Source organism: Erythrolamprus reginae, chromosome 6 (assembly GCF_031021105.1).
Source record: "Erythrolamprus reginae isolate rEryReg1 chromosome 6, rEryReg1.hap1, whole genome shotgun sequence".
NCBI classification, from domain to species: Eukaryota; Metazoa; Chordata; class Lepidosauria; order Squamata; family Dipsadidae; genus Erythrolamprus; species Erythrolamprus reginae.
Genome location: NC_091955.1, coordinates 23,581,602 through 23,604,221, shown reverse-complemented (window position 1 = coordinate 23,604,221; position 22,620 = coordinate 23,581,602). Strand labels below are relative to the sequence as shown.

The 22,620-nt window shown below is 43.5% G+C and overlaps 1 protein-coding gene across 6 annotated transcripts in view; it reads left to right on the top strand.

Annotated features, from left to right (window-relative positions):
• The first annotated feature begins 308 nt into the window (after positions 1-308).
• Positions 309-22,620, top strand: part of LOC139169362 (polyamine deacetylase HDAC10-like) — a 70,933-nt gene continuing 48,621 nt past the window's right edge. For 3 of the 6 annotated variants that reach the window (XR_011559455.1, XM_070755402.1, XM_070755400.1), the window contains exons 1-12: positions 1,223-1,286; positions 3,145-3,253; positions 5,848-5,982; positions 8,165-8,261; positions 10,226-10,323; positions 10,405-10,509; positions 10,586-10,654; positions 15,092-15,218; positions 15,814-15,879; positions 20,456-20,515; positions 20,622-20,711; positions 21,317-21,423. Coding sequence is in view for 5 of the 6 variants with exons in the window: in XM_070755402.1 (XP_070611503.1) it covers positions 3,189-3,253; positions 5,848-5,982; positions 8,165-8,261; positions 10,226-10,323; positions 10,405-10,509; positions 10,586-10,654; positions 15,092-15,218; positions 15,814-15,879; positions 20,456-20,515; positions 20,622-20,711; positions 21,317-21,423 (1,019 nt within the window). In the remaining variant the exon portion in view is untranslated. Of the gene's footprint in view, positions 323-1,222; positions 1,287-3,144; positions 3,254-5,847; positions 5,983-8,164; positions 8,262-10,179; positions 10,324-10,404; positions 10,510-10,585; positions 10,655-15,091; positions 15,219-15,813; positions 15,880-20,455; positions 20,516-20,621; positions 20,712-21,316; positions 21,424-22,620 lie in introns of those variants that run through there. The other 3 variants (XM_070755401.1, XM_070755403.1, XM_070755404.1) reach the window with 3 other exon arrangements.

Genomic DNA, 22,620 nt, shown 5'->3' with positions numbered 1-22,620 from the left:
CTCCAAGCCCAAAATCTTCAACCTTAGGTTGTCTATAGTTGACCTCCCCCTTTTCTAAGAGGTCTGTAAGGGGCGTGCATAAGCGCCTACTGTCCCTGTCTTATTGTCTTAATGTCTTTTCGTATCATTACTTTCTATGTCATGTTTATATAACCACCTATCCTATAATAACAAAAATAACAATAACAGAGTTGGAAGGGACCTTGGAGGTCTTCTAGTCCAACCCCCTGCTTAGGCAGGAAACCCTACACTACTTCAGACAGACGGTTACCCAACATCTGCTTAAAAACTTCCACTGTTGGGGCAATTACAACATATGGAGGTAGGCTGTTCCACTGATCAACCGTTCTGAGTGTCAGGAAATGTCTCCTTAGTTTTAAGTTACTTACTTACTTACCTTATTTAGTTAGTCAGTTAGTTAGTTAGTTAGTCCAATACACAATACATATTGAAGAGACTAGACATGAAGTATTATATATAAAGAAAAGACATAAAAATAGAGGAGAATATATATGAAGGAAGAAAAGATATATGATATATGAGATAAGGAGAGACAATTGGACGGGACAAAAGGCAGGCTAGTGCACTTATGTACACCCCTTACTGACCTCTTAGGAACCTGGAGAGGTCAATCGTGGATAGTCTAAGGGAGAAATGTTGGGGGTTAGGGGTTGACACTACTGAGTCTGGTAATGAGTTCCACGCTTCGACAACTCGATTGCTAAAGTCATTTTTTACAGTGAAGCTTGGAGCGATTAACATTAAGTTTGAATTTGTTGCGTGCTCTTGTGTTGTTGCAGTTGAAGCTGAAGTAGTCATTGACTTCTTCTCTCCTTGTTAGTTTCCACCCATTGCTTTTTGTTCTCCCAAACTTGATTGACAAATAAAAATAAATAAATAAAAAAAATACTCTTAAGCCACTGTCGCCCATGGGCTAACATAACAAAGAATAGCATGCACACTTCTTTACAAATTCAATACACGCAGCAGCCCAAACCTTGCTTCGATTGGAGCCACAGCGCGCTGGTATTTCCCCTGCTTTTCCCCAATTCTATTTGCTATTGCTGGCAAAGAGGATTATCCAATCAGAAATGGAAAAGCGTAGAAAAGGGCGGGAATTGAACGTTTGTGTGGCAGGCTGATGTTCCCCGCCTTCTTTGCACTGCTTTTCGCGATTGGTCCGAAGAAACGTTCTGTATACACATTCCAGCCAATAAGACATCGCAGATTGTCCTCTCCTTCCTCCCTTTGCCGAGCGGCAGAATTTAGCAGAGGCTGCAAAGAAGGTAGGAAAGGGTTGTTGTTTTTTTTTAAAAATATCGCTTTGATATTTCCCCCTGTAATATGAGTTTGGGTGGCTCTTCTAAGAGTGAGGCGTCTAGTAAGCTGACATTAAATTTGGAATATAATTGCAAAAGAGAGATTCTTTTGAGATCTTACTTGCCAGCTCCGATCGCCTAATTTCAGGTGACTGTGTTTTCAGTAAGGGGCGTGCATAAGTGGCACCAGTGTGCCTTCCGTCCCCTGTCCAATTGTCTCTCCTCATCTCATTTATCTTTTCTTCCTTTGAAATATGTTCACCTATACTTTTACATCTTTTCTTTTATTCTTTTCTTTATGTATATTACTACATATCTATTCTCTTCAATGTGTATTATGTATTGGACTAAATGAATGAATGAATGAATGAATGAATGAATGAATGAATGAATGAATGAATGAATGAATGAATGAATGTTATCCAAGACCTTAAAAACTTCCAATGTTGGAGCATTCACAACTTCTGGAGGCAAGCTGTTCCATTGATTAATTGTTCTAACTGTTAGGAAATTTCTCCTTACTTCTAAGTTATTTCTCTCCTTGTTTAGCTTCCACCCATTGCTTCTTGTTCTACCCTCAGGTGCCTTGGAGAATAGGTTGACTCCTTCTTTGTGATGACCCCCGAGATATTGGAACACTGCTATCATGTCTCCCCTGGTCCTTCTATTCATTAAACTAGACATACCCAGTTCCTGCAACTCTTCTTCATACATTTTAGCCTCCAGTCCCCTAATCACCTTTGTCGCTCTTCTCTGGAATCTTTCTAGAGTCTCACCAATCTCTTTACATCATGGCAACCAAAACTGAATGCAGTAGTCCAAGTGTGGCCTTATCAAGGCATTATAAAGAGATATTAACACTTCACGTCGATTTGATTATATACCTGTATTAATGCAGTCTAGAACTTGTTGGCCTTTTTGGCAACTGCTGCACACTGCTGGCTCCTATTTAAATAATTGTCCACTAGGACTCCAAGATCCCTTTCACAGTTACTACTGTTGAACAAAGTACCACGTCACCTAAATGTAGAACCTTACTTTTTCCACCATTTAATTTCATTTTGTTAGACAGTGCCCAATGTTCAAGTCTGTCAAGATCCTTCTGTATCTTGAGTCTATCTCAAGAGAGTGAGAAAATTATTGTTCTATGGTTATTCAAGTTCTTCTAGATATTAATCTTCTTTAAACTTGAAGATTAAAGAATCTACAATTAAGACCTTCCATTATTAAAATATCCTCACAAATTGCTGTAGCTTCATATGTCCATGGATGAATTCTGGCTACTATTTGGCATAGGAAGGAGAGTCAACATGTAGAGAAGTAGTTAATTCTAACTAATTCTAACAGAGACCTGGGTTCTGGATTCTGATCCCAGAAGTCACTTTGGACCAACCTTTCTTTCTTAGCTCAGTGTTTCTCAGCTTCAGTAGTGTTAAGATGTGTGGACTTCAACCCTCAGAAATTCACCAGCCAGTTTGAGAATAACTTCTAAATGTCTTCCAGCTGGATAGGAACATGCTCAAATTCAGTGCTTTTCCAGCTTGGCAGTTTCAAGATGCTCAAGCTAGCTGAGGAATGGAGAGTTGAAATCCATACATCCTGACGTTAGCACACAGCAACTTTATTTAGTTCCAGTTCAGAAACTTACACAATTATTGGGAAATATGGTTGTTTTAACCAATGAACAACAGCAAAACAAACCTAGAGCTGGAAATAGTGGTTGGATTTTGCCTTACTTTGATAAATCACAGATGATAGTTTATCAATAAAAATTGATGTCTTGATTCTGCTGGTTCCCTTCTTGACGCATGTTTTGTTTCTTTAGTAAACCTCATACCAGATATTTGCATTGTGTTTTCAAACAAAGTGATGGCAGCTGGAACAGCCTTGGTTTATGATGGAGAAATGACCAACCATAAGCTTCTTTGGGAAGAGTAAGTACAACTTCTTATTGTTGTTGCTGTTTCATTTAAGAAATCTCTGCTTCGCAATAAAGGGCAATTACAGATAGAGGTTATCCTTGAGTTACAATGATACCGTGTTTGCCCGAAAGTAAGACAGTGTCTTACTTTCTTTTTACCCCCAAAAGCCCCACTACGTCTTACTTTCGGGGTATGTCTTACATTGGAAAAAAATTGAAAGGGTCGCGTTCCCGAAGGCATCTCGCCAGAGTCCAGAAGGGCAGCCGCGGAACAGGAGCCTCGTGAGCCCTTTTCCAAGTTTAACCTCAGGGCTCCAAGCGGCGTGCACGCATGGAGCCACAGACGCGTGTCGGGGAAGCGTGTGTCTGGAGGGGAGGAGCCGCTCTTCGTAGTTGGGCAGCCCCACCTGCCTGCCGGAAAGGAGGCGGGCGAAGGAGGGCGCAGCTCTGGCCGCTCGCCTCGGACCTGGTCGGCCTCGCTGGCCGCTTGCAGCCGAGCCTCAGCAGGACTCGGTTGCTGGGACGAGCGCCTTCGCTGCAAGCCGCCGCCCGCTCGGCTCGCTTCGGACCAGCACCGTCCTTCGCTTTGCCAAGCCGGGGAAGAGGCGGTGGCGCCGCGGCGAGGCGAAGGGGAGGGGTGCGCGGGGAGCTTGAAAGCGACGTCATCGGGCTCCCCCCCGGACAATACCCCCATGTTTCCCCGAAAGTAAGACATATGTCTTACTTTCGGGGTATGGCTTATATTAGCCGACCCCCCTGAAACCCCCGATACGTCTTACAATCGGGGGTGTCTTACTATCGGGGAAACAGGGCAATTTTACAATGAGCCGAGGTGGTGCAGTGGGTAGAGTACAGTACTGCAGGCCAACAAAGCTGTCTGTAAATCTGCAGGTCAGCGGCTCAAGTTTCATCACTGGCTCAAGGTTGACTCAGGCTTCCATCCTTCCGAGGTGGGTAAAATGAGGACCTGGATTGTGGGAGCAATATGCTGGCCCTGTTAAAAAGTGCTATTGCTAACATGTTGTAAGCTGCCCTGAGACTAGGAAGAAGGGCGGCATAAAAAAATCAGATAGATAGATAGATAGATAGATAGATAGATAGATAGATAGATAGATAGATAGATAGAGACAGAGAGAGAGAGAGAGAGATAGAAAGAACCATGATTGTCTGGGTGGGGAAGGCTTGGTAAATGATGTGCAGAAGTTGGGGGAGAGGGTCTTGGCTTGCAGGTGTGTGGGTGTGAATGCAGCAAAGCCCCAGGTAGGAAAGCATACATGGGGTGCAAGAAGACAGGGGGTGGGAACATGCCAGAGTGACTTATGACATTCCTTCTGACTTTCCTTGCGGGAGGCTGGCAGGGAAGGTCACAAATGATGATCACCATGATTGCTAGCAGTGCAGCCATTCAAGTGTGAGCCAATGGCACACAGCCAGAACTTCAATTATAAGTATATATTTCTATAGCTATCCATATCGGTCAAAGGAACAATGTGATCAGAAACTTGCACCTTTTGTATGCTTGCGCATTGTTGCTGCCTGTGCAAAAGGAGATGGATTTCGATGTTGAAGCAAATCGTGCAGAACGCGGCCGTGAGAGCCATCGTGGGGCTCCCTAGATTCGCCCACGTTTCTGCAACACTCCGTGGCCTGCACTGGCTGCCGATCAGTTTCCGGTCACAATTCAAAGTGTTGGTAATGACCTTTAAAGCCCTACATGGCATTGGACCAGAATACATCCGGAACCGCCTTCTACCGCATGAATCCCAGCGGCCGATAAGGTCCCACAGAGTTGGCCTTCTCCGGATCCCGTCGACCAAACAATGTCGTTTGGCAGGCACCAGGGGAAGAGCCTTCTCTGTGGCGGCCCCAGCCCTCTGGAATCAACTCCCCCCAGAGATTAGAACGGCCCCCACCCTCCTTGTCTTTCGCAAATTACTCAAGACCCACCTTTATCGCCAGGCATGGGGGAACTGAAACACCTCCCCCAGGCTTTTATATTTTATGTTTGGTATGTATGTGTTGTATGGTTTTAAATTGTTGGGGTTTTAGATATGTTTTATTTTAATATTAGATTTGTCTCACTGTTATATTGTTTTTGTATTACTGTTGTGAGCCGCCCCGAGTCTTCGGAGAGAGGCGGCATACAAATCCAATAAATAATAAATAATAATAATAAAAATCCCTTTCCTGTGGATACTATTGCATGCATTAAAGAGAAAATCTGGTATTCATCCTGCCTTACTCCACTGCAGTGTTTCCCAGCCTTGATAACATTTAACATGTATTGACATCATGGCTGGGGAATTCTGGAAGTTGAAGTCCATACCTGTTCAAGGCTTAGAAATACTGGTCCATTATTTTCATAAAATCATAGAGTTGGAAGGGACTTTGGAAATGTTTTAGTCCAATCCCCTGTCTAAGGCATGAGATCATGACAAAACCCCCAGTTTAAAAGGTTTTTTGTTAATATCTGCAGTATTTCATTATCAAGTAAAGAACACATTTCTTCATTCACCAGTTGTTCTCTTTCTATTAATGAAAAAAAAAGCTCTGTAACAAATTTTTTTAAGGATTTTACTGGAACCTAAATTTTGGTCTCATTTTTAGCCCAAACTGTAATTTGGAGGTCCCTGAACGGCTTTCCTCCTGCTATGACCGCCTTCAGCACTATAACCTGATCGAAAGATGCATTTCGGTCTCTGCCAGAGAAGGAACTGAGAGTGAAATCATGCTGATTCACAGGTATGCTCCTAGTGCAATGTAGCCACTGTTGGAGAAATAATGAGGAATAATTCAGTATACAGTGATGCCTTGTCTTACAAACGCCTCGTCATACAAACTTTTCGAGATACAAACCTGGGATTTAAGATTTTTTTGCCTCTTCTTACAAACTATTTTCACCTTACAAACCCACCGCCGCCGCTGGGATGCCCCACCTCTGGGCTTCAGTTGCCAGGGAAGCGCCCGTTTTTGTGCTGCTGGGATTCCCCTGAGGCTCCCCTCCATGGGAAACCCCACCTCCGGACTTTCGTGTTTTTGTGATGCTGCAGGGGAATCACAGCAGCGCAAAAATGGGCACTTCGCTGGCAATGGAAGTCCGGAGGTGGGGTTTCCCAGCGAGGGGAGCCTCAGTGAAATCGCAGCATCGCAAAAACACGGAAGTTTGGAGGTGGGGTTTCCCATGGAGGGGAGCCTCAGGGGAATCCCAGCAGCACAAAAACAGGCGCTGGCAAAAGGGTGAATTTTGGGCTTGCACGCATTAATCGCTTTTCCATTGATTCCTATGGGAAACATTGTTTCGTCTTACAAACTTTTCACCTTAAGAACCTCGTCCCAGAACCAATTAAGTTTGTAAGACAAGGTATCACTGTATGTTTCTTTTTCACTTAACATTTACAGTAATTGTTTTTATAAAGTCCAAGTTAAGTCCTAGCCCCCTAAAAGAGAAATTGTTACTTGCACTGATAAATAACCCAAAAATTCAACATGAAAACCTGGTGACAAAATAGCCGATGTTCCAGGATTATTTCTACTGGGAATAAAATATCACAATAGAAAATAAGAATCAGGACTGCCACACATGGTTCAATGTTCAATGTTTTTATGAAGTTTTGTTTATGTATGTTTATAATGAAATTAAGCTTTTTGTATTAAAAAAAATAGCCAATGTTTAAGGATACCATTTTAGCACCTATGGTGTGTCTATGCAGGTTCAAGTTTCTCTTAAACTTGGAGGGTTTATTGTTGCGCTGAACTGAGCCACAGTAAGGAATAAAGTAACAGTAAGAGATGTTCTTTTGGATTACTAAGTTCAATGCATCCTAGATGTCTCAAAGGTGCTTTTTTTTTTTAGAAGGCAACTGAACTTTCTCGTTTTTTTCTTTTGAAGACATTTTGCTTCCCATTCAAGAAGCTTCTTCAGTTCTGATAAGATAGTAGAGAATGGAAGGATTTATATTCTTGCAGACAGCAGGTAATCTGCATTCATTTATAGGTTGTTGAAGCATTTGGAGGTTTATATGTGTCCTCAGTGTTTTCCCAACACAGATGAGCTGATGAAGCTTCTTGGATGAGAAGTGAAACATCTTAAAAGAAAAAACAATGTCCAGTTGCCTCCTGAAAAAGCACCTTTGGGACAACCATGACCTGGATGATTGAGCATCTCTACAGACTAATGCATCCTAGACTTAGTGTTCTAAACTTAAAAAAAACATCCATCCCAAAGAAATGGGATTGTCGTTTCCTGAGAAATGGTCCCAATATAGTTTTGGCTTAGGGGCAAAATCAGCAATCAGCCCAGTTTATATACTGTATTTTTGGAGTACAAGATGCTCCTTTTTCCTCCTTAAAAGAGACTGATAATTTGGCTGTGTCCTATACACTGAATGTAGCTTTTTCCCCAGCCCTAACTAGCTGCTAACAATTTCCCCAGCTCTTACCTTGCAAGCTCTTTCATTGTTTCTCTCTGTGAAGAATGTTTTCCAAGTCTTTTCAGGGTTTTTCATTGCTCTAACTTGATCTAAATAAATGTATTTTGAACCCTAACCAGATGCTAATGATGTTCCCAGGTTTTATCGGCTTGCAAGCTCTTTCATTGTTACTCTCTATGAACAGGGGTTTTTAAAACCCTAACCAGAGTATAAAATAATGTGCTGTCTAAGGACGCTAGCCAGAGGAACAGTTTCCCTATTTCCCTCCTAAGGTGCGTTTTATGCTCCGTTGTGTCTTATACCCCAAAATATGGCACGTATTGGTTTGGCATCTTTCCACAGATCTCAATTGGCTTGCTATAGATAGCTGTCCTGGTCACTCGATCTGCAACCATATTCCTGATTAGCAGAGTAATAGAGGCAGCAGCATTTGATCCTTGCTCACACCCTATGTAATGTCTATGTGTGACACGATATTTCTTTTTCTTTTCCAGTATGGATTATGTGGAAATTGTGAAGAGCACTGAGAAAATGGAAAAAGAAGAGCTCCAAAAAGTCTCTGCTGACTATGATGCTGTTTATTTTCATCCAGTATGGAGCCTAATCAAGATTTCTTCCTAGATATAATATTCCTTAGTCATAAACCTTTTTCCCAAAGAGTTGAAAATTAAAACATTTTGTTCTTAACATGAATATTTCTAACGGATCCAGGAACATTTTGGAGGAGACGTAGAGTCTTTGATGACATGGTTGCAGCAGTCATTTTGACTTTTTAGCTTTCCTATGCAAGGCTTAAAAGGGATCTATTGCTTTTGCTATCACCACTAAACCCTTTTCTGATTTAAAGATTCCCCCCCCCCTCTATTTTTCTCTGTCCAAAATTATGCAACTGGAGTAAGATGCTGAACATCACAGTTAATGTTTGCAGAAGGAACCAAATTTAGCCATTGTTAAATAACTTAAAATGGGTTTCCAATGTCCACCCTTAACTTTAAAATGTTTCTACAGGCTCTCAGCTCTTACTTTGCCTGGAACTAAATATTCCACATAAAGAGCTGATAGATAAATTAGTGAAGATTGGACTTAATCCCTGGATAGTTCAATGAATTTGCAGCTGGCTGAAGCGTAGACATCAGAGGGTTATTGTTAATGGCGAGTATTCTGAGCAGAGACAGGTTACAAGCGGTGTGCCACAAGGGTCTGTTCTGGGTCCTATTCTTTTTAATATGTTTGTGAGTGACATAGGGGAAGGTTTGGTAGGGAAGGTTTGCCTATTTGCCGATGACTCTAAAGTGTGCAATAGGGTTGATATTCCTGGAGGCGTCTGCAATGGAAACTGCAGTTTAATGTTTCTAAATGTAAAATAATGCACTTGGGGAAAAGGAATCCTCAATCTGAGTATTGTATTGGCAGTTCTGTGTTAGCAAAAAATTCAGAAGAGAAGGATTTAGGGGTAGTGATTTCTGACAGTCTCAAAATGGGTGAACAGTGTAGTCAGGCGGTAGGGAAAGCAAATAGGATGCTTGGCTGCATAGCTAGAGGTATAAAAAGCAGGAAGAGGGAGATTATGACCCCGCTAAATAGAGTGCTGATGAGACCACATTTGGAATACTGTGTTCAGTTCTGGAGACCTCACCTACAAAAATATATTGACAAAATTGAACGGGTCCAAAGACGGGCTACAAGAATGGTGGAAGGTCTTAAGCATAAAACGTATCAGGAAAGAATTAACTCAATCTGTATAGTCTGGAGGACAGAAGGAAAAAAAGGGGGGGGGCGCATGATCGAGACATTTAAATATGTTAAAGGGTTAAATAAGGTCCAGGAGGGAAGTGTTTTTAATAGGAAAGTGAACATAAGAACAAGGGGGCACAATCTGAAGTTAGTTGGGGAAAAGATCAAAAGCAACATGAGAAAATATTATTTTCCTGAAAGGGTAGTAGATCCTTGGAACAAACTTCCAGCAGACATGGTAGATAAATCCATAGTAACTGAATTTAAACATGCCTGGGATAAACATATATCCATCCTAAGATAAAATACAGGAAATAGTATAAGGGCAGACTAGATGGACCATGAGGTCTTTTTCTGACGTCAGTCTTCTATGTTTCTATGTTTCATAAACTTGTCCCTCTGAACAGGTGGAGCTTTTCTTATGGGCAAGATTCCACACTTCCTCCAGACCTATCCTTCTACCCATCTCCCCAAATTCCTACTTTCTTAGTTCAATTCCTTGCAATGTAAATTGAGAGGAGGTGACTGCTGAGTGATTCTTTGAATCAGGGGTCTCCAACCTTGCCAACTTTTAAGACTTACGGACTTTAACTCCCAGAATTCCTTAGCCAGCAAAGGAGGAGTAATTCTGGGAGTTGAAGTCCTAAAGTTGCCAAGGTTGGAAACTCCTGTTTTGAATTACAGTTCTAATACCCAATGCTTGAATGAGGGGAAATTCAGTGTTGCAGAGTACCAACCTGTTCCCATCTCTCCAGTCTTCCTTCATTCTTCTCAGAAACTGCAGTAGAGTCTTGGGATCATGAACTTCTTCTGTTCTTCAGACAACATATCATTGTGCCAAACTGGCTGTGGGAGCAACGCTACAATTGGTAGATGCTGTGATGTCGGGAAAGGCCCGTAATGGTTTGACTCTAATAAGGTAACCAAATTGAGATGTTTTCCAAGGGAATGTTCTTTGGTACAGTTTATAGTTAACTCATTCAATCATGCTTGGTTGCAGGCCTCCAGGTCATCACAGTCAAAGAAGTGAAGCAAATGGATTTTGTATCTTCAATAATGTTGCTATTGCAGCAAAATATGCTCAAAGAAATTATGGCTTGCAAAGGTGGAGTATATCAATTTAAAACCACAAATTTTAGGAGGTCTTACCTTTTTATGAATGCTGCTGTTGGTTTCTGCAGGATCCTCATTGTTGACTGGGATATACATCATGGACAAGGAATTCAGTATGCATTTGATGATGACCCAAGGTTCGTCTATTACTTGTTTTTGAAGATGGTGCAGCAAACCTGAGTACTGCATGAGTTTAAAAAAGTTTTATTTTGGAAATAAATTACCAATGAACTTTAGTAGCAAAGAGCAGACCTCAAGATATTTATTTATTCATTCATTCATTCATTCATTCATTCATTCATTCATTCATTTATTTATGTATTTATTTATTGGATTTGTATGCCGCCCCTCTGCGTAGACTCGGGGCGGCTAACAACAGTAACAAAAAACAGCATGTAAATGCAATACTAAAACAACTGAAAAACCTTTATTGTAAAACCAAACATCCATACATACAAACAAACATACCATACATGAATTGTAAAGGCCTAGGGGGAAAGAATATCTCAGTTCCCCCATGCCTGATGGCAGAGGTGGGTTTTAAGGAGCTTACGAAAGGCAAGGAGGGTGGGGGCAATTCTAATCTCTGGGGGGAGTTGGTTCCAGAGGGCCGGGGCCGCCACAGAGAAGGCTTTTCCCCCAGGCCCCGCCAAACAACATTGTTTTGTTGACGGGACCCGGAGGAGGCCCAGTCTGTGGGACCTAACCGGTCGCTGGGATTCGTGCGGCAGAAGGCGGTCTCGTAGATTTTGATAGCATTCACTGCACAATTATTTACAATTATTACAATGTCGGCCTGATTGCGTCTGCAGAATCTCGCCCATCCGCCCTGTTCAGGATGACTCACTCCCTTCTTAATCGGGGGGAGTTGGGGAGCCCTTGTAGGGTAGTGCCAAGGCTTTTAATAAATTTTTCGCAGACAAAATCGCTCAGATCCAGACTGACCTTGACCCAAATTGGAGTGCAGAGTTGGCTGACAACGAGTCAGTCGAGGTGACAAGAGCCCGTCTTAGTCCATCTGTTTGGAGCGAGTTTGACCTGGCGACACCTAATGAAGTGGACAAGGCCATTGGAGCTGTGAGTTCCGCCACCTGCTTGCTGGACCCATGTCCCTTCTGGGTGATCTCGGCCAGCAGGGAGGTGACACGGAGCTGGGTCCAGGAGATTACCAACACTTCTTTGGGGGAGGGGTCCTTTCCGGCTCCGTACAAGGAGGCACTTTTGCGCCCCCTCCTCAAGAAGCCTTCTCTGACCCAGCTGTATTCAACAACTATCGTCCTGTCTCCAACCTTCCCTTTATGGGGAAGGTTGTGGAGAAGGTGGTGTCGCTCCAGCTCCAGAGGTCCTTGGTAGAAGCTGATTATAAAGGCCTTCAGCAGTCAGGATTCAGATCCAGCTACAGCATGGAAAATGCTTTGGTTGCACTGATGGATGATTTCTGGCGAGCCCGGGACAAGGGTTTATCCTCTGTCCTGGTGCTTCTTGACCTCTCAGCGGCTTTCGATACCATTGATCATGGTATCCTTCTGCACCGACTGGAGGGGTTGGGGGTGGGAGGCACCATTTTACGGTGGTTCTGCTCCTACCTGTCTGGTCGGTCACAGTCGGTGTTAGCAGGGGGGCAGAGATCAACTCCTAGGTTCCTACCTTGTGGGGTTCCTCAGGGGTCGGTTCTCTCCCCTCTGCTGTTTAATATCTACGTGAAACCACTGGGTGAGATAATCCAAGGGCATGGGGTGAGTTACCATCAGTATGCTGATGACACTCAGCTGTATATCTCCACCCCATGTCCACTCAATGAAGCAGTGGAAGTAATGTGCTGGTGGCTGGAAGCTGTCAGGGTCTGGATGGGTGCCAACAGGCTCAGACTCAATCCAGACAAGATGGAGTGACTTTGGGTACTGCCTCCCAAGGACTCGTCCATCTGTCCGTCCATCACCCTGGGGGGGGGGAATTATTGACCCCCTCGGAGAGGGTTCGCAACTTAGGCATCCTCCTCGATCCACAGCTAACTTTAGAACATCATCTTTCAGCTGTGGTGAGAGGGGTGTTTGCACAGGTCCACCTGGTGCACCAGTTGCAGCCCTATTTCGACAGGGAGTCTTTGCTCACGGTCACTCATGCCCTTATCTCCTCGAGGTTCGACTACTGCAATGCTCTCTACATGGGGCTACCTTTGAAGAGTGTTCGGAAACTTCTACTCGTTCAAAATGCAGCCGTGCGAGGAGTCTTGGGCTTCCAAGCAATGCCTATATCTCACCATCACTCCGCAGACTGCATTAGCTACCGATCTGTTTTCGGGCACAATTCAAAGTGTTGGTTATTATTACTTATTTATTTATTATTAGATTTGTACGCCGCCCCTCTCCACAGACTCGGGGCAGCTCACAACAACAATAGTAACAATTTAACAAATCTAATATTTAAAAAACATCTAAAACCCATCATTAAAACCATACAACACAAGCATACCATATATAAACAATATAAGCCTGGGGGGATATCTCAGTTCCCCCATGCCTGGTGATATAGGTGGGTCTTAAGCAATTTACGAAAGACAAGGAGGGTGGGGGTAGTTCTAATCTCTGGGGGGGATTTGATTCCAGAGGGCCGGGGCTGCCACAGAGAAGGCTCTTCCCCTGGGGCCCGCCAGACAACATTGTTTAGTTGACGGGACCCGGAGAAGGCCAACTCTGTGGGACCTTATTGGCCGCTGGTTTCGTGCGGCAGGAGACGGTTCTGGAGGTATTCTGGTCCGATGCCATGTAGGGCTTTATAAGTCATTACCAACACTTCGAGTTGTGACGGAAACTAATTGACAGTCAGTGCAGGCCACGGAGTGTTGGAGAGACGTGGGCGAATCTAGGTAGCCCCACAATAGCTCTCGCAGCAGCATTCTGCAAGATCTGGAGTTTCCAAACACTTTTCAAAGGTAGCCCCATGTAGAGAGTGTTGCTGTACTCGAACCTCGAGGTGATGAGGGCATGAGCAACTGTGAGTAATGACTCCCTATCCAAATAGGGCAAACGCCCTCATTGCCACAGCCGAAAGATGAGGTTCCAATGTTAACTGTGGATCCAGGGGGACGCCCAAGTTGTGGACCCTCTCCGTGGGGGTCAATATTTCCCCCCCCCCCCGCCAGGGTAATGGACGGACAGATGGGATTGTCCTTGGGAGGCAAAATCCACAGCCACTCCGTCTTGTCAGGGTAGATTTTGAGCTTTTTGACACCCAGACTCCAACAGTATCCAGCCACCGGAACATCACTTCCACTGTTTCACTGACTGGACATGGGGTGGAGATGTATAACTGGGTATCATCAGCATACTGGTTTCATGTAGATATTAAATAGTAGGGGGGAGAGGACTGACCCCTGAGGCACCCCGCAAGGGAGAGACCTAGAGGTGGACCTCTGACCTCCCCACTAACACTGACTATGACCGACCGGAGAGATTGGAGGAGAACCTCTGAAGAACAGCGCCTCCCACTCCCAACCCCTCTAGCCGGTGCAGAAGGATACAATAGTCGATGGTATCGAAAGCCGCTGAGAGGTAAAGAGGACAAGCCCCTGTCCCGGGCCTGCCAGAAATCATCCATAGGTTATGACCTACAAAGCTGTACATGGCATAGGACCAGATTATCTCTGAGACCGCCTTCTGCCGCATGAATCCCAGGGACCGGTGAGGTCCCACAGAGTTGGTCTCCTTAGGGTCCCGTTGACCAAACAATGTCGGTTGGCGCGACCTAGGGGAAGAGACTTCTCTGTGGGAGCCCTGGCCCTCTGGAATCAGCTCCCTCCGGAGATTCGCATTGCCCCCACCCTCCTCGCCTTCCGAAAGAATTTAAAAACTCATCTTTGCCACCAGGCTTGGGTTTTTAGATCTTCCCCCTGACCAATGAATGTTTTCAGTATGATTGTTGAATGATTGGTTTGATATGTTTTCTTTTAATTAGAATTTAATGATTGTTTTAATGTATTATTAATTGGATTCATATTATTGTTCTGTTTTTGTTCATGCTGTGAGCCGGTCTGAGTCCTCGGAGAATGGCAGCATACAAATCTGATTGAATGAATGAATGAATGAATGAATGAATGAATGAATGAATGAATGAATGAATGAATGAATAAATAAATATCATTTTGCCTTTTAGGCAAATATTAATTTTGCCTAAATCTTACAGTCTGTTTTTAACATTGTTGTAAAACTCCCTTCAGTGTTGAACGAAAGTGATAGATGAGGTCCTACTCAAAGATAAATGAAGATGAAAACAACTGATTAAAACTATACGTGTTATTGTGAGATTCATTTTCAAAATGGATGGCATCATACCAACAGCCACATTTTTGCGGGAAACTAGTTCAGCGGCATATTAAAAACTACTCTGGCTCTATAACTATACAAAATTAAACACTTGAGAACACCTATCGATTCAATCTGTAGAAAACTAAATAGTGAAAATTCATAGATTTCAGACTTAGTTCAGTTGTTCTGTCCTGGAATAAGCACTGCTGAGAATACTTTGCTTGTTTTGGGTATCAGCAACTTCATTAAATACTACTTTGTTCCTGTTAGTGTTCTCTATTTTTCCTGGCATCGGTTCGAACACCAGAACTTTTGGCCTTGGCTCCGTGAGTCTAATTATGATGCAGTTGGTCAGGGGAAGGGAAGAGGATTCAACATAAATGTCCCTTGGAATCAGGTAAATATTATTTAATAGTCATATAAATAGTTGTTAAACTCTAGTAGTCATGCATTTGATACAATTTTGTTTTTAATTCCACTTAATGTACATTTTAATTACACACCTAATGTACATATTTGCAATCAGCTCAGAACTCATCACGTAATTAGAATAGATTTGTGTTCTCATATGCAGTTGTTGAATTATGCACAGGGAAGCCTGGTTTCCATTGAAATACTGTAATTTAATAAAAACACTCAGTTTTTTACTCTACTGTTTATTAAAAAAATTATTTGTAGCATGGACTTTTAAGAAAAATGCCAGTTTTATTACTGTGGTAATTAATTGAGGCAAAAGAAAAAAGTAAAATACAGGTTTTATATTGTCAGATGGAACATAATAAAAATTTTAAAATGTCCATATAATTTTCCTTCCTGGGGATTTGGAAAACTCTTTGCTGAATACAATTTAGAACTTGTTGGCGAAGCACAATGGTCTCCAGAGACGATTTCCACTGAGATATTTGTGGACTAATAGGCCTATTTAATGGCGGTTTGGGTTTTTTTGTTTTTTGTTTTAAAATAACTGTTTTGTTTTATGCTTGGCTTTGCAGGTTGGAATGGGAAATTCAGATTATTTGGCTGCATTTCTTCATGTCTTGCTTCCAATAGCTTTTGAGGTAACTTTTGAATTCTGGACTCTTTTCCCCCCCTAATTGCAGATGCTATTTCAAAATAGAATACAATAGTAAAATATTTTTGTGTGGTATCAAAAATAATCTTCAACTATTTAAAAACAAGAATTTCTTCTTTAAAAAAAATACTCTTAGGATTATCTGCAGGTAGAAGGCCCCAAAACCGTAAAAAAATAATAAGTAAAATTATAAATTTTGTTTCTCCATTGTAGCTCTCAATCTATCCAGCTTTCAGTCCATTCTCATACTATTACATTAAAAAAAACCACGCTAATAGTCTTTTGCTGCAAACCCAGAGTAATCATCACTGCAAACCCAGTGTAACTATCTTCCCTAATCTATTTATATTTCCAGTGTGTACAATCTCATTATATTCATCCTTTCCTAGTCGCTTTATTTCACTTTTGATATATCTTAGTCTTGACGCCATTTGGAAAATGGAGCTGAGCGTACAGCTCCAGGTGACTGGCAGGTGCGCATGCGTGTCTATGCGAGATTTGACTTCTGCGCATGTGCAGGAAGATAAATCTCACACAAGGATGCTCGTGCGAGAGAGATTTCGCTGATTTTCAGTTTTGTTTTTGCTTTCATGCAAAACCGCCGAAAATCAGTGAAATATCTCGTGCGCATCCTCACGCAAGAGCCTCACGCAAATCTTGTTCAGACATGTCTGCTCCCCCGCCGGTCACCTAGAGCTGAGCACACAACTCCACCAATAGCAGCAATGACGAGTAATCCCTACCTATACACGCATGAACTTTTTGTTTCCGTGAGGAGCTACCCAGATTTGTTGTGCTACAATTATCTCTGTATAATGAGAACAGCTAGGCTTACTTTTTTTAAAGAGACTTCTGAATGTTGTACAGTTGTACGACAGAGCCAATTTTCTGACATCTCTTAATGGTGTGAAAGGAGTAGCTGCACAGATGCTCCAGGTAGTCTTCAACTTACAACCACAATTGGAGCCAAAATTTCTGTTGGTCAGCAAGGAAACATAGAAACATAGAAGTCTGACGGCAGAAAAAGACCTCATGGTCCATCTAGTCTGCCCTTGTACTATTTTCTGTATTTTATCTTAGGATGGATATATGTTTATCCCAGGCATGTTTAAATTCAGTTACTGTGGATTTATCTACCACGTCTGCTGGAAGTTTGTTCCAAGGATCTACTACTCTTTCAGTAAAATAATATTTTCTCATGTTGCTTTTGATCTTTCCCCCAACTAACTTCAGATTGTGTCCCCTTGTTCTTGTGTTCACTTTCCTATTAAAAACACTTCCCTCCTGGACCTTATTTAACCCTTTAATATATTTAAATGTTTCGATCATGTCCCCCCTTTTCCTTCTGTCCTCCAGACTATACAGATTGAGTTCATTAAGTCTTTCCTGATATGTTTTATGCTTAAGACCTTCCACCATTCTTGTAGCCCGTCTTTGGACCCGTTCAATTTTGTCAATATCTTTTTGTAGGTGAGGTCTCCAGAACTGAACACAGTACTCCAAATGTGGTCTCACCAGCATTCTATATAGTGGGATCATAATCTCCCTCTTCCTGCTTGTTATACCTCTAGCTATGCAGCCAAGCATCCTACTTGCTTTCCCTACCGCCTGACTGCACTGTTCACCCATTTTGAGACTGTCAGAAATCACTACCCCTAAATCCTTTTCTTTTGAAGTATTTGCCAACACAGAACTGCCAATACAATACTCAGATTGAGGATTCCTTTTCCCCAAGTGCATTATTTTACATTTGGAAACATTAAACTGCAGTTTCCAGGAGGTTGTTGCTGCAGCTCATTTTGTTTTTCAAGGCTGTTCAGGGAATGTCGTGATCATTAAGCAAATCCTGCTTCCCCCATTGACTTTGATTGTCAGAGACAGGCTGGGAACATTGCAAATAGTGATCTACGTGACCCCAGAATGGTACAACTATGGTAAACAATGCTGGTTCCCAAATTTTGATCACATGACCATGTTACATGACCATGTTACAACAGCTGTAAGAGTATAAATCACTTTTTTAATTGATGCCGTAATTTCAGGCACTAAACAAATCGTTGTAACTCAAGCTCATTACCTATAATGAGAATGCCCTTGGTCTTCACTCTTCCTTGTCTGTTTGAGATCCATGGTTTTAAAATGAATGGAAAATCTAGCAGCTAAAACTGCTACTGGACAAGAAACAAAAGAGCAAAAAACTAAGAATGTGTGAGGTCTGATTAGACAATTTTGATCCTGCATATCCTACATTGGGCAACTGGAGAGATTATTCGCATGCAAATTCTTCCTAGCAAAAAGGCAGCGATGCAGGGAACTCTTGTGGGTTGCTTTGAGTCAGCATTTTTCAATTGTCTGGGGAATTCTGGGAATTCCACACATTTTAAAGTAGCTGAGGTTGAGAAACACTGCTCAAAGGTTTTATGAAAAGTTGGGAAGGGAAACAGTAGATCAGAAATCAAATCTTGATTTATTTTAGAAAGTAAGTAGTTGGATGCTTATTGCAGAACCTGTGACTTTCCAGATCTTGTTAAATTACAACTCACAACATCTTTATAGATGTGTACATTATACAGTGTTCCCTCGATTTTCGCGGGTTCAAACTTCGCGGAAAGTCTATACCACGGTTTTTCAAAAATATTAATTAAAAAATACTTCGTGGTTTTTCCCTATACCACGTTTTTCCCCACCCAATGACATCATATGTCATCGCCAAACTTTCGTCCACCTTTAATAAATATTTTTTGTTAATAAACTTTAATTAATAAACATGGTGAGTAATAATCTAAATGGTTGCTAAGGGAATGGGAAATTGTAATTTAGGGATTTAAAGTGTTAAGGGAAGGATTGTGATACTGTTCATAGCCAAAAATGGTGTACAGTGAACCCTCGATCATCGCGAGGGTTCCGTTCCAGGACCCCAAGCGATGATCGATTTTTCGCGAAGTAGCGGTGCGGAAGTAAAAACACCATCCGCGCGTGCGCAGATGGTGTTTTTACTTCCACCGCCGCCCGCCCTTCACCCGCCGTTGCCAGCTCCGCTTCCCAAGCCTGCTAATGAAATCCAACCCACGGCGGCCCTTTCCCTCTCCAGGCTGCGGGCGGGGTCCGGAGACAAGAGACAGGCTTTGAGTTTTGGCTGCGGGGAGAGAAGTAGGACTTTCCTAACTCCCTCCCCCCGCAGCCAAAACTCAAAGCCTGTCTCTTTTTTTTCTTGCGGCGAGCCCAAGCCGTTCCTCTCTCGACCGCAGCCGAGCTTCCCTCGGCCCCCTTTGGCCCCGTTGCCTCCTCCCCGCCTGCCTTTCCTCGCCAAGCGCACGAAAAAAAAGAGAGAAGGCTTCTACCAGAAGCCGGGGACGGCGGGCAGGGGCATGAAGGATCTCTTGCGGGGGAAAAGCCGCTAGCCAGCTTTCGGAGCTCCTCCGCCATCACCCGGCTTCTGGTAGAAGCCTTCTCTCTTTTTTTTCGTGCGCTTGGCGAGGAAAGGCAGGCGGGGAGGAGGCGACGGGGCCAAAGGGGGCCGAGGGAAGCTCGGCTGCGGTCGAGAGAGAAACGGCTTGGGCTCGCCGCAAGAAAAAAAAGAGACAGGTTTTTAGTTTTGGCTGCGGGGGGAGGGAATCCCGCCGCAAGGTAAGCTTCGGGGCGGGGCGGGCGGGGCCCTTTTGTGCCAGTCGGGGAGGCGGTGGCGGCTGCAGCAGAGGCGGGCGGGGGAGGCCGGCCCACCGGAGGGGCGATGCGGGCGGCGGAGACAGGCGAGGTCCCGACCGCCCCCCCGCCCACTTGGCCCCAGACCGGTGCAGCAGGAGAGGGACGGAGAAGGCTCACTGGCAGCCCTTGCCCATCGCCGCGCCTTCGCTTCCCCCCCTCCCCCGCTGGATCCGGCAGCGTGCTGAGGGGAATTGCCGCGGACTGGAGGCAGTGAGGCAGACCGGCTCCGAGGCGAGCGGCCGGAGCTGCGCCCTCCTTCGCCCGCCAGGTGAGGCGAAGGCGAGGGGCGCGCGGCTGCAGCGAGGAGCCGAAGATCCCGGCGGGGAAGACCCAGGGAAGGTTCCTTCGTCCGCCTAGCAGCTGATCTGCTTGGCAGCGCAGCACCAGCGAGGAGCCGAAGATCTTCGGCTCCTCGCTGCTGCTGCGCTGCCGAGCAGATCAGCTGCTAGGCGGCCGCTCGAGAGCAAGAGGGGGAGAGATAGAGAAAGAGAGAGAAGGAAAGAAAGAGATGAGAGAGGGAGGAAGAGAGTGTGAGAGAGGAAGAAGCAACATAGAGAAAGAGGGGGAAGACCCAGGGAAGCCTCTGCCCGGCGGGGAAACTCCACCATCTACGCATGCGTGGAAGGGCACGCATGCGCAGATGGTGGAGTTTACTTCCGGGTTGAAAACTCGCGAAATAGCCCTTTCGCGATACTTGAGGACGCGAAACTCGAGGGTTCACTGTATTTACTTCCGCATCTCTACTTCGCGGAAATTCAACTTTTGCGGGCGGTCTCGGAACGCATCCCCCGTGAAAGTTGAGGGAACACTGTACTATAATATAAACGCTGTGTTGATTTTCCCCCCCTCAACTGTAGTTTGATCCAGAACTTGTGTTGATTTCTGCTGGATATGACTCTGGCATAGGCGATCCAGAGGTAAGCTCTTTTTTAAATATTGTTTTTCTTTTTTCCCCATGAAAACAGGCCTTTTTTAAAATAAAAAATAAAAATCCAACTTCGTTCCTGTTTGTTTTGGTTTTAGGGGCAGATGAAAGCAACTCCAGAATGCTTTTCCCATCTTACCCATTTTCTAATGAATTTAGCTCATGGAAAGTTGTGTGCAGTTTTAGAGGTATGGTTTCTATTACAATCTGATTTCCAATTCAATAAATATTATCAACTTTTTCATTATTGTTACTGTTTAAATTTTTCTAGAATTATGAATATTCACATATTGACACTAGCCTAAGAATATAGGTAGTCCTCGACTTATGATATATCACTTAGCAACCAATTAAAGTTCCAGTGAGCCTACCAGAGGAATACTTACAACCTGAATTTGAAGTTCCAATGGCCACTCTCCCACCCACAGGCATGTGACCTTACTTTGTGTGCTTGGCAACGAGGCCCCATAGGCCATTCCAGAGATCATAAAAACATTTGAGGTTTGGAATATTGAGATAATACAATTCTTACAATTATATCACTTCTTTCTTTATGAAATGAGATTTTATTAATTTTTGGTACCTTTTTCCTAATATTTTTTATTTATTTCCAAAGTTGAAATACAAAATCAGAAAAAAGGGGAAAAAGATTATATGCTTGGAGACTAGCTGGTGCTTATGAATTCTACTTGTTTATTTTCTTGTAATTTAACACGCAGATGATGTTGTTTGCTTACAATCTTTGCTTGGAATTTTGTATGCTCCTTTATATTTTGTATCTGTTTTTATTTAGGGTGGATATAACTTATGGTCACTCTCTGAATCAGTCAGCATGACTCTAAAGGCTTTGCTTGGAGATCCTTTACCTCCTTTGTCTGGTGAAATGATGCCATGTTTGAGGTACATGTATGACAATGTTCATATGTGTAGGCATGTAATAACTAAAAAGATAGAACTGCATTGGCAAAAGGCCAGTTCTAAAGAAGACTGTGGATGGGACAATCTTACAAAATTATTTCCATTAAGGGATTGTCAAAAAAGAAAAAAGCCAAAATGGTGATCATACAATTGAAACTACCATCTGAACTTTTTAAAATTTCTCTGTGTGCATGTCTGTACATAGGATTCCTCTATTGGCAAAAGTGCAAAGTCCAGCATACAATTAGGTTTTACTGTCTATCCAAGCCCTGCATTTAAATGCACCTTCTAACCGTTTTATGTAGGTTGACTTGTAGCAGACACATCCGTGAAGTTTTTAGAGAGGAGAGATTGGATGTACATTTCGTGTACCTGTTCTTTTGGTGCTTGGCCTATAAACTGTGTTGTATTGTTCCATCCAAAAAATCATTGCTCAGTGAGGAATCTGTTGAACAATGGTATACAATTATGACATGGATAGGTTATATATTTATTTTAATTTGAAGATTTCATATGGGCCACCATAACTTCAAACCAGTGTTTCTCAATCTTGACAGCTTGAAGATTTGTTGCTTCATTTTCCAGTATTCCCCAACTGGCGTGCTTTAAAATTTGGGTGACCAAGACAGAAGCTCATATAGAAATGTTGCTCTAAAGAATGGGAATTTCTACTGACTTTCACTCTCTCTCTTGATAAATGACATAAAGTTTTGGCCGGGGTGGCGATCCTATGGCACGGGTGCCATAGGTGACACGTGGAGCCATATCTGCTGGCAGGTGAGCTCTTGCCCTAGCCCAGCTCCAGCATGCATGTGTGTGTTGGCCAGGAGGCTCTAGGAGGGTATTTTTGGCTTCCAGAGAGCCTCTGGGGGGATGGAGGAGTGTGTTTTTACCCACCCTCCGGCTCTGGGGAAGCCTTTGGAGCCTGGGGAGGGTGAAACATGAGCTTATTGGGCCCACCAGAAGTTGGGAAACAGGCCGTTTCTGATCTCCAGAGGGCCTGGGGGGGGGAAGCTGTTTTCGCCCTCCCCAGGGCCCCTCCCCTTCTTTTTAACCCCCTTTTTGGCTGCAGTTGAAAAAAGGTGGCAATTTAGCTTCAACGCTCCCCCTCCCTCACAGAGCCCTCCTCGCCCCCTCCCCTTCTTTTTAACCCCCTTTTTGGCTGCAGCTGAAAAAAAG